This window comes from Bos indicus x Bos taurus, chromosome 7, assembly GCF_003369695.1.
Source record: "Bos indicus x Bos taurus breed Angus x Brahman F1 hybrid chromosome 7, Bos_hybrid_MaternalHap_v2.0, whole genome shotgun sequence".
NCBI lineage: Eukaryota > Metazoa > Chordata > Mammalia > Artiodactyla > Bovidae > Bos > Bos indicus x Bos taurus.
The window spans coordinates 39,172,758-39,184,605 of NC_040082.1; the positions used below are offsets into that span (position 1 = coordinate 39,172,758).

The window sequence follows — 11,848 nt, forward strand, 5'->3', positions numbered from 1 at the left end:
TCCGCATTCCTTACCCTCCAGGGGCTGGAGGTCCTCGGGAGAAGTGTGTGGATGGAGTCTGCTCAGGGACAGCACATTGGGAGATAATGGCCGGCCAGAAAGTGTTCAAGTCAAGCAGAAGAGAAACAAGCTGTGATAAATCTCTGGGTGGCAAGAACGCCTCACTTTCTGTGGCATGGAAGCCAAGGACCTGAGCTGTTAGGAAGATAAGATCTCAGAAAGGGATGGACAGAAAGAGGGCAGAAGTTGAAAGAGTATAAAGGGAGAGAAAACTGATGGTGGGCGTGAAGAGCAGAATGCAGACAGCAGCCACATTGTCCTGCACCACCGTGTGGGTGGGGAAGTGCTAACCTGTGCAGTGTTTAAAAACCCTGGTGTCCAGGAGGCTGGAGGCTAAAGGGAACTGAGAGATCCCCTGGCTGGTGCTTCCCAAAGCCTGGTGGTGGGCTGGTTAAACATGTGATTCCTGGGATTTACTGAATTAGTTTCTCTATGTGTTAAGCCTTAGAAGCTGAATTTTTATTAAGATCCACAAATGGTTCTGATCTTTATTAAAGTTTGAGAGCCCTTGATTCAGTTCAGCCCTCGGTGTTCCCTGGAAGTGAGACCTGAAGCCCAGAAGGTAAAGCAACACACCTAGGGCCACAGAGCTAATTGATGGCAAAGCTCACATCAAGCATTCCTTTGGAACATGTTGGCAGCCTTTTCACTTGTTTCCCTTGCCCCTAAAGTGAAAGTCTGCAACTGTGATCCATTCCCGCATCTTGCTGGGACCTTGTCTTTCCTGAGGATGCACAGCCTCTGTCAGTTGAGAATCAGGGGAAGAAGGAAGAAAGGATAAGATCTAGTCAATAGTTCCCTTCTGAGCCTTTAATAACAGGTATAGGATTATACCTATAATCAAGCATTTGCTGTGTACCAAACACTGTATTAAGTCCTTTCCATGTACTAGTGCAAACCCCATGGAGCAACAGTAATTAGCCCTACTTTACAGATGAAGAAACTGAGGCTCACAGAGCAGTAATCATTTGCCCAAGGTCACATGGCTAATTAGTAGCCAAATCACCCCATGTGTGACTGTGATCTTTGTATGGTCCAGTGCAGTGTGAACTGTCATCCACTTGAACTGGACAGGCCTGCAAAAGGGCCCTGAGACCTCAGGAAAGAAAAGAAAGCTGGGCAGTGGGATGTGACCGCTACTGTGTATAGAGCTACAAAGCCTCTCTGCTCAGCACAATGAAAATATTTCTGAAAGGCACTAGCTCAAAAGCTAGCCTTAGAAATTACAATATGAGAGTAGGTTAAACAGCTTTTTTTCTTTGTCATTCTTAAACGGAAACTCCTCACATCTGCTTGCCCTCTTTCTATTTGGTTCCTTCTTTTGGAAGCAGTGTGTCTTTAGGATTTTCGTGACTTGAGGGATTGGTTATGTTCGGTTCCAACTGAGCCGCTGGTGTGACTGCAGCATTAGTGGTCCATGGCACGTAGCAGCCGTGGCCTCTTCTGATATCACAGCACATGACTGCCATGATCACCTCCCTCCATTCATTTTCTGGAGCGTCCCCCAGGGACAGGAAAAGAAACTAAAGCAGATCATTGCCTCAGAGAGGGAACAAGTGTTTCTTGAGCTATGTGGACAGGATGGCACAGTATCCTTTTCTAGGTTTACCTCCTAACCATACCTCGGTTTCATCCTTAGAGGAAGTCAGGTAGCGTTTTGAACAACTCACTTAGTAGGACTCCCCAGTCAGATGAAGATGGGCACATATTTATAGGATAGGAAGGGCTCAGTTTCATACTAGCAGGATTTGGTGTCTAGCAGCTGAAGGTGAGGGGCAACTATAATTTAATTCTGGGCATTCCATCAATCACCAGAGTTTGGGACATTTTGGGATATTTTTGGATGACCCTCTGACCATCATTCTTCTCTTTCAAATCTCAAAGCTTTAGATTAAGGTTGGTTGGGGGTGTGAGGCATAAAATGCTCTTACTAACTCATAATGAAGAGAGTACCTGGAGGTGAGAGGAAGTGGTAAGGGATGGGGGCAGAATGCAGCCTCTGCAAAGCTTTAGAGGACTGTGGGTCTCTGCAAAAGCACTGGAAATGCTGAATGAAAACTGCCTTCCCGTGTCCGAGCTGCCTCCCTGCTTCCCAAATGCCGTGTCTGCGGTAACTACAAACTATTTTGTATGCTGCATTAGTGACAGACACTGCCTTAGCCGACACATCATTACAACTGAAATAATGCTGGAATGATGTTCAAGTCCAGTGTCCTTTTTAATTATTAAACCAAGGCTGTTGAATGAGTCATTCCACATACCAGATTTTCCTCCCATGGTTCTATTTCGAGTAACTTGTACCTCCCCTTAGCGTGTTCTGCTAACACCTGAGTTGGTTCTTAGCCAGCTACCCAATCTGCAAAGCCTTTGCAGAACAAACAACATTCCCCAGCCTCCAAACACACACAAACTGCATAAAAAAACCAAAACCCATGAACTTACTTTATAGTAAGCTCATCAGTAATGCCCAAAGCTGAGGATGCCCAGTTCCCCTTGGCCAGTCCCCAACTTACCAAGTGGTAGAGCGATGAAGAAGGGTAACCAACACAAGATGAACATGCCGACCACAATGCCCAAGGTCTTGGCTGCTTTCTTTTCCCGGGAGAACTTAAAAAGTTTGACAGCTATGGAACTCCTGGGGTTATGGCCCTTGGCCTTGGTACTGCTGAGGGTATCCTCGTGAAAGTTCTTGGAGTGGATCCTCAAGGTCAGCTCCTTGGAGTTGGACATCTCCTTCATGACTCCAGCCTCCAGGTTCTTGGTGGTCCTCTTGGCAACGATGTATACGCGGCAGTACATGACCAGAATGACCGCCAGAGGGATGTAGAAGGAGCCCAGGGAGGAGAAGAGGGCATAGAAGGGTTCTTCAGTGACCCCACATTCCCTGTCATCATTGGGTGCCGGCTCCTTCCACCCAAGAAGAGGCCCAATGGAGATGACTGTGGACAAGACCCAGACACCAAGGAGCGCCAAGATGGCCTTCCTTCTGGTGACCAGTGATGGGTACTGCAGAGAGTAGCGCACCCCAATGTAGCGGTCGATGGAGATGGCGCACAGGCTTAGAATGGAGGCTGTGCAGCACAGGACATCCACGGCGGCCCAGATGTCACAGAAGATCCGGCCCAGCACCCAGTAGCCAAGCACCTCCAGGGCAGCAGAGAAGGGCAGAACGGTGAAGCTTAGCAGCAGGTCGGCAATGGCCAGGTTGACGATGAAGTAGTTGGTGGGCGTCCGCAGGTGACGGTTGCAGGCCACAGACAAGATGACTAGGATGTTGCCCACGATGGCAAAGAGGATGAAGGCGCCCAGCACCAGGCCCACGGAGATGGCCCTGGTGATGTCCAGCTGAGGCAGTGTAGAGTTGGTCGAGGTCTGGTTGGGGCCAGTGAAGTTGGCATTTTTCAACTCTCCCCAGTGGGCAGGTGCTGATGTGTTGTGGCCGGTGTCCAGATCGGGATTCATTTTAGAGTCCGCCCTCCATAGCCAGGGGGGTGACAGGGCTCAGAAGGCTGCGGGGAAGGCTCTTCAGCTGCCCTGAAACTTTGCTGCCCCCGTGGTCTTCTTCCCAGAGGTGCCCTCCTGGCGAGAAGTCATCTCCCCCGGGCAGCCCAGCCCGGCAGCACGTCTCCTGCCTGCACCGAGCCGCCCGCTCGCCTGTCAGAGGGAGGAGGAGGAGAGAAGGGACGAGGCGGCAGCTCCAAGTTTAATGGTCCACGTCAGGCGCGCCAGGCCGGGCTCGCGGGGAGCGGCGGGGAGGAGAGGGTGGCGGGGCAGGGGGCGCCCGGCTTTGCCCGGTCCGCGGCGGGTCTGCGGACAGCGGCGCCTCCGCCCAGCCAGCGCCGAGGAGGGTCTGCTTTCAATGAGCCGCCTCTGGGCTGACTGCACGGCGGTGACATCAGGCGGGGGAGCCCGGCGCCCTGACTCCGCGCGGCACTAGGGGGCAATGCGGGTCCAGCGAAGGCGCCCGCAGCCCCGACGCCGCCACCCAGTAGAGCCCCGAGGCCGGCTGCGCCCCCGCCGCCCCCGGGGGGCAAGCCGGTAGGGTGTGCAGTGAGGGGGGCGGGGTAGGGCGACCTCAGCTTGGGGATTCCCCCTGCCCTCCACCTACCCGCCTCCCACCCCCACGAGTGGCCCTCTGGGGTTCTTTTCCCTCCTGTTCACCGTGCAGTTTCAAAATGGGGGTGGGGGTGCTTGTTTTTAATGAGGGGGGTCTGAAGTGAGCACCCAGATTTAAGGGGCTATACAACTTGCGTGGAACCTAAAAGGGGCAGAATTCGATGGTTAAGCAGGTTAGAGGGCCTTGAGTCAGGTCTGAGACCAACCCCCATCCTTACCTCCCTGTGCAGCCTTTCTGGTGGGAAGCTTTTTGTCATTCATTCATTCGCTCATTCACTCATTCATTAAACAGATTGTTAATCGGGCATCCACTGTCTGCCCTGGGTTCTCTTCTAGGTGCTGTGGGTATAGCAACTGAACCAAGTAGATAAAGACTGCCTCTGTCCTTGGGGAGCTTATATTCTAGTGGGAGGAGACAGACAAATAAGTCGGCAAATTCTGACATGTGCCCTAGGTGGACAGGTGTAACAGAAAATAAAGCAAGGTTGGGGAAAAGGAATGGTTTGGAGGCACATTTGAAATTTTATCTGGGTGCTCAGGATTTTACTGAAGTGATGTTTGAGTCATGACCTGAAAGAAATGGCAACAAACTGTAGGCTATCTGGGGGTGGCAGTGGGGGTGGGGGTAGGGAGGGGACTTGGAGAATCCATATTATTTGTTGATTTTTTCCCCCTTTCTGCCTGATATCCATGTTGGACATTCAGCTATAGGGACACACTCCCCAAGGTGGATAAATGGTACCTAGGAGAGAAGGTGTGGCTAAGGATGCTGAGGGAGAGCCTCACGTTAGCTAACATTTATCCATATGTCCCAGCCCCAGACAGCGTGCTAAGTACTTTTCCTATTTTTTCACAACACTAGGAAAGATAGACTGTTCTCATGACCATTTCATTCTGCAGATGGGACACTGAGGTGCAGCAAGATTGAACTCTTTGCCTATGTTCACATGGCCATCAAGCAGAGAATTTGGGAGCTGAACTCAAACGCATGTCTACCCAAAGTTGAGCCCTTAGCTGCTATGTCATGCTTTTCCTCCAGAAGCAAGAAGGGGGTGAATCCCACCCCCAGCTTTATTGAGATATAACTGACATATAACATTATGTAAGTTGATTTGAGACACTTATAAATTGAAAAATGATTACTATCATAGTGTTAGCTAATACCTCCAACATGTCACATAATTACCATTTCTTTTTTTGTGGTGAGACATTTAAAATCTGCTCTGTTAGCAACTTTCAAGTATATAATATAGAATTACTAACTACAATCACCGTACTGTACATTAGATCCTCAGAACTTATTCATCTTATAACTGGAAGTTTGTATCCTTTGACCAACATCTCCCCACCTGGTCCTTCTCTGCCAACCCATGGTAACCACCACTTAACTCTGTTTCTATGAGTTTTTTTTTTTTTTTTTTTTAAGATTCATATATAAGTGATATCATGTAGTATCTGCCTTTCTCTGTGTGACTTATTTCACTTAGCACAATGCCTTCAAGTTTTATCCATGTTGTTGCAAATGGTGGGATTTCTTATTTATCTTGGCTGAATAATACTCTATTGTGTATATATATCAATCTTCTTCATCCATCAGTTGATAGACACTTATTTCCAAGTCTTGGCTCTTGTGAATAATGCTGCATTGAACATGGGGGTACAGATATCTCTTTGAGATCCTGTCTTCATTTGCTTTGGATATATACCCAGAAGCAGGATTGCTGGGTGATATAGTAACTCTATTTTTAATTTTTTGAGGAACCTCCTTATTGTTGTCCATAGTAACTATACCAATTTACATTTGAGATAAAGGTTAATTGATTGTTTTAAATGGAGCTATCTTCAAAATAGTCAGTTTTGGGATCCAAGCCACTAGTTGTGGGAAGAAACTTACATTTATTGAGTTTCCATGGATAGTCAAGCATTTACTCAATTTCTTTTATTCTTCACAACAACCTTTAAGAGAAACATACCACGCTCCACTGAAGGTTGAGAAAACCATGATTCAGAGAGAGTTAGTGCATTTCTGAGGTTGTATGGCTAGCAGACATGCAGCAGAGCAATGGGTAGTGGTAGCTGGAGATTGAAAAGTAAAGCCCGATGCTTTCCTTTATTCTCATCCAGAATCCTGCATCTTCCTACTTCCTGCCCTTGATAATCACTATAGCCTGGTGTTCAGGGATGGGGAACCGGGAAACCACTCAAGATGATTTACACTTCAGTTCTTCATCCTAGAGGTGGGTCCCTAATCTCTTTTGGGGTGTACACCTATCTAAGGATTTACTCTTCTCCCACCAAAATTTACAGACTCTCAAATGCATAAAATATAGAATTTCAAGGAGTTCCCTAAGATTAAGGAATCTGTGGTTGAGAGAACCCTGAAAACACTTTTTCTATTTCAATTAAACTGGCTTAAGTTGTATTTGAAGATTTTAAAATAAGAGATTCACAGGTTTATAGTGATTCAGGTCTTCCAGAGCTGGCAGAACCCTCACTTGCCCATTTTCTCATTTTGGAGGTAGTCCAGGAGGTAGAGGAAGTTGGTGAACTCCCATAACTACTCAGGTGTAGAGCTGGTTCTCAAACTCCATTTCCCTGGCCCACAGAGCAGAAGGAAGCCACACATGGCAGCTACTCATGACTTATACAGTGAGATGTGAGATGGGGACAACTTAGGCAGGCCTCTGCCAGGGGTCCTTGTGAAAAGAAGAGACTGTCCTTTGTCTTGGGTGGCTCATGTACTAATGACTAATGGCTCATGTCTGGAGATAGGGCCTGAGCTAGATGGTCTTTTGAGGTTTTCTAGTTTCCAGTGGTCAGCTTCCTTTGCTGGATAAAGTGGCCTCTGACAGCAACCTTGCTGCCCCCTTCTCCCATGCATCATCCATGGTGGGGGTGGGAGCGGGGTCTCATACGCTAAGCTCTTATCATCTTCATGTATCTTCAAGTCTAGGATGATGGCGCTTCTCTTGAACTGGTTTACTCCCAAGGCAGCGTGGGAGGAGGAAGAGAACGCCAGTAAGTTGGCGGAAAGCTGGCGATTAGCACAGTCAGGGATGTGGGAGGGAAAGAGTGGGGCAAATGACGAGCAAGTTTGAAGTCCACATTTTGATTGTGGCGGCCCATTTCCCACTTCCCTGGGCATTAATTTTACCAGCTATTGAACAGCCAGCAACACACACTGAATTTATAGAGACTGTGTCTACATAATCACAGTAACCAGCTGCAGTGTGAAAACTTAGCCTATCTGACATTTTTCTACAGTGGCAAAAGGCCAGGGGGGGGAAAAAAGAGCAAGTATGAGATAAAGAGTTGGTTTATACTTGTTACAAAAGCAGATAGTTTGTTACCTAATTGAGAACTTATGTCTTGATTTAGGTGTCCGGATGTGGATTTCAGATATGTTGTCATTTATCAGCATCTTTCACGAAAGCAAAACACACATCCCATCATAAGGCAAACAGGTATCAGCCTTAACAGGAACCGTGTACCAGGACTCCACTAAGCACCGTGTTCATGATCTGCTGCTCCTTTCCTCCCTTCACTGGAGACGCCTCTTAACCGCTCTGGCTGATATTTGACCCACGGAATTGACCATTTGTTTAGTTGTCATGAGGATATTTCATTTTCTTGGTACTCCCCGGGGCAATGCCAGGCACAGAGCTCTGACTCACTCAAGGCTCAGGGAAGAAGAACCTTTTCATTATCCATCTGATTACATTAGAAACCTCTGATGTTGCAAACTCCCATTTCTGTGAGCCCTCTAGGAGAAGATGCCACTGCGTTTGACCTGTGGGGAGACCAAGGCTGTGGGAAATTCAGAGATCTGCTTAGAGGACCTGTGGGAAGAGACCTCTCAACTGTGGTCGTGCACTTTTGCATGGTACTCCCTCTCTACCTCTCTCCAGTTTTTGGTTCAGCCAGCCATACATAGGAGCATCTACTCTGTGTAAGGCACCATGCTAGGCACTGTGGGTAAATCAAGCAAGTAATAAACTAGACTGAGCTAAGTGCCTTAGGAGATGATGATGATGGTAAAGCACCCTTCAGAGAGGACCTACTCTGTGGCAGGCACTGTTTTAGGTACTCTGTGTGCACTTACTCAAATCTTTACAACAATGCAAGGTAGGAAATATCCCCATTTTACATATGAGGAAACTGAGGTTCAGAGAGGTCCTGTGACATGGCCAAACCCATTCAATGAATAAGCAGCATGAGTATTCAAAGCATTATTATCTGGCTCCAAAGCTTGCATCCTTCTCTCTGCATCAGATTGAGATTTAAAAAAAAAAAAAAAAAGGGAGCAGAAGGTTCAGTGTTAGCCCTGAAGGAAATTACAGTAGAAGATACAATGTGATCAGGTTCCTGAGTGAGGCAGAGGTCAGGCAAGGGACGGCATGGCAGAGCTGTCTGGGTGAAAAGGTTCTGTAGAGGAACTCCATAGGTCAGGCTTTCTTGCCTCCCAGGCCAGCACTCAGTCTGCTGAAGATCTAAGAGCCAACTTGGTGACTAATCCTGCTTCCTTTATTTAGTAGCTGCTAATGCAACCTTGGGCAGGCTAGTAAAGTAACTAAGAATCTGAACACTGGCACCAAACAGACCAGGGTTTATGTCCCAGGCCCGTTAATTTATTAGTTGTGTGTCCTTGGGCAAGTCACTTAACCAGTCTGAGCTGTGGTTTCCTCATTTGTGACATGAAGATCATAATAGTGCCTATCTCACAGGACTGAGGTGGGGATTAAATGTGATACTGTGTGTAGTGCCTAGCACAGTGTAATAGTCTATCAGTCAGGAGTTTAGTGCTTACCACGTGCTAGAGTAGACATTGTGCCCCAAATGCCTTATGTACATTTTCTGGTTTAATTCTGATAATAATATTATAGATGCTGTTATTATTGACATTGTAGAGATGAGCAAACCCAGTCTCAGAGTGGTTGCCCAAGGCGACAGCTGGCAGGTGGTACAGCTGGTATACAGAGTACCCAGTAAATGAAACTTAAAATGAAAAAAGAATTGGGAGGTGTGAGGCCTCTGCTTCATGAGGTACGCTAGGGTCTCTGGGGACCTGAAGGAGGATTTCTGTCCCTGCTGTGGTCCAGGAGGGAGAGGAGAAGCACCCTTTCTTCTGAGCAGGAGACACTGGCTGCAGTCGAGGCATCCTCTGCCTCCAAAGACAGCAGGTCAGAGGCTCCCAGGAGTGAGGGATTTCAGCTCCCTCGGGGCAAACTTGCTTTTCTCTCTGGTGATTATAGTTTGTCAGTCTTTGGTGAGCAACGATTTCCCCAGCCCAAATATTGTAGTTGCACCGAGTCTCCTGGTAAGCGAGTGAGTGAGAGAGAGAGAGAGCTCAGAGCAGCCCTTTGCAGTAAGCTGGTGAAGATTAATTGCCAAGTCACCAGGGGCTAAAATCACATCACATGGTCCTGGAGAGCCCAGGAGCCCTGAACTGGGAGGGGTGGTGGGGTTTAAGGGGGTCAAAGCACAGGGTGTGAAAAGCCTATTGAGTCTGGAACCAAGAATGTGTCCTTTCTTCCTTATGCCCTATGCTCTAGCAGCTTCTCCTGTTGGGACAAGGTAAAAGGATCACCAACACTAGCTCACAGGGCTGCAGAGGCGAAGGGGAGTGCCTGCCGTTTTCTTGAGAGATTCTGGTTGTGCCATTATCATCCATGGGCTTTGCCCATCACTTTGTTCAGAAATCGGTGGTGGCCCCCACATTTCTCAAGAAATGGTCTTTGGGTTGCAGTCTGGTTTAAAAGCGGGCACACAGCTGTGTTTGCACCGTGCTCTTCACAAGACAGATGTATTAATAGTTGTCCACATCAGGTGTCAATGGAGATTTTGCTGGAGCTAAAGCTCGTCTGAGCTGCTTTGTGTTGCCACTGCCAGGATTTACTTCTTTTTTTTTTCCCCTGAGCAATGGGTTTGCTTTCTTTCTTTTTTAATGTGGGTGTGTGTCTATATAATTTCATTTATTTATTTTTGGCTGTGCTGGGTCTTCATTGCTGCGGGGGCTTTTCTCTAGTTGTGGCAAGCGAGAGCTACTCTCTAGTTCCAGTGTGAAGGTTTCTCATTGTGGTGGCTTCTCTTGTTGCAGAGCACAGGCTCTAGGAGGCGTGGGTTCAGTAGTTGCGGTTCCTGGGCTCTAGAGAACAGGCTCAATAGCTGGAGCACACAGGCTTAGCTGTTCCATGGCATGTGGGATCTTCCCAGACCAGGGATCGAACTCGTGTTTCCTGCATTGGCAGGCGGATTCTTCAGCACTGAACCACCAGGAATCCCCAGGATTTACTTTCTAACCACACTTGTTGACATTGTCAAACATGACAAAACAAAAGTTATGGCAACAAGCTCTGTACAGCTGACTTTTCAAGGCATTGGTCTCTTTGGGCTCCACTGCTACAATCAGGACCCAGACTTCTGAAATGTCAGACTCAGAAGGACCCTACGGATCATCTGGCCCAGGGGCAGCAAAGTATAATCCCATGGACCAAATCTAGCCTTGTACCTATTTTTGTACATAAAGTTTTATGGAACACAGCCATGCCTGTTCACTTGGGTATGTCTCTGGGTGCTTTCACGGTACCATGACAGAGTTATGGAGCTGTAACAGAGACCGGCTGTCTTGCAAAACCTAAAATATCTGCTCTCTGACCCATTACAGAAAATATCTGTCGCATACTTTGTAAACACTGTTGCATACTTTGTAAACACTGTTGCATCAAATGTTTGTTTATTTAATCTCACTCTCTTATTTTACATGCAGGGATACAAAAGTCCAGAAAGGGAGAGGGATTTACCTAGGGCAGAACCAGGCTCCATAGCCTGATGGTTTGACTCCTCCCCCAGGGCTTTTTATGCCACTGAGGTCATCAATTCCTGCAGCTTGGCATGGACTCAGAGTTTGAATCCTAGCTTTGGTTGACAAGATGTGTGACCTTGGGGAAGCTACATAAACTCTTTCAGCCTTAGTTTTTTCATTTGAGACTTGGGAATAATGCTTTCTATTTCTTGAGATAATGCACAGCAACATAGGTGGTTGCAAGAAGTAAAGCAACTCTAGTCTGTAATGATTTAGCCTGGGACTTGGCTCATAAAAAACACTCATCCAAAAACAGAACTACTATTATATTGATGTCCTCTGTAATATCGAGCTTCCCAGTGGTGCTAGTAATAAAGAATTCTCCTGCCAGTGCAGGAGACGTAAGAAACACAGGTTCGATCCTTGGGTCAGGAAGATCTGCTGGAAGAGGGCACAGCAACTCACTCCAGTATTCTTGCCTGGAGAATCACATGGGCAGAAGAGCCTGGCAGGCTGCAGTCCATAGGGTCCTACAGAGTTGGACATGACTGAGGCCACTTAGCACACCCACAATTTTATATGTATTAATCTTATTCCTTGCCCTCTGTCCAAATTTCAAAAGAAAAAGTGATATCCCTTCCCAGTTGTTCTTTATCTTTTTGGGTTCTAGACCTTATTGAGAATCTACTGAAAGCAGTGGACACGTTGCTTTACTCCACACTTTTTCTGAATCCCTAGTAGGGGCTCCTTCAGTGACAAATTCTTGGCAGGGCCCCTTGATCAATTGATCGCCACCCTGTTGCTTCTTATTTTTGTTTGCTCCTTCTAACTTTATCTTGGTGTAACCTCTACTACTCTTGAGCAACAGAA

At 47.3% G+C, this 11,848-nt stretch overlaps 1 protein-coding gene across 1 annotated transcript in view; it reads right to left on the reverse strand.

Moving 5' to 3' along the window:
- ADRA1B (adrenoceptor alpha 1B) overlaps positions 1 to 3,928 on the reverse strand; it is a 61,833-nt gene extending 57,905 nt beyond the window's left edge. The window contains exon 1 of the mRNA XM_027545792.1: positions 2,574 to 3,928. Coding sequence (XP_027401593.1) covers positions 2,574 to 3,522 — 949 coding nt within the window. The 5' untranslated portion in view covers positions 3,523 to 3,928. The remainder of the gene's footprint in view (positions 1 to 2,573) is intronic.
- Between the last annotated feature and the right edge of the window lie 7,920 nt (positions 3,929 to 11,848).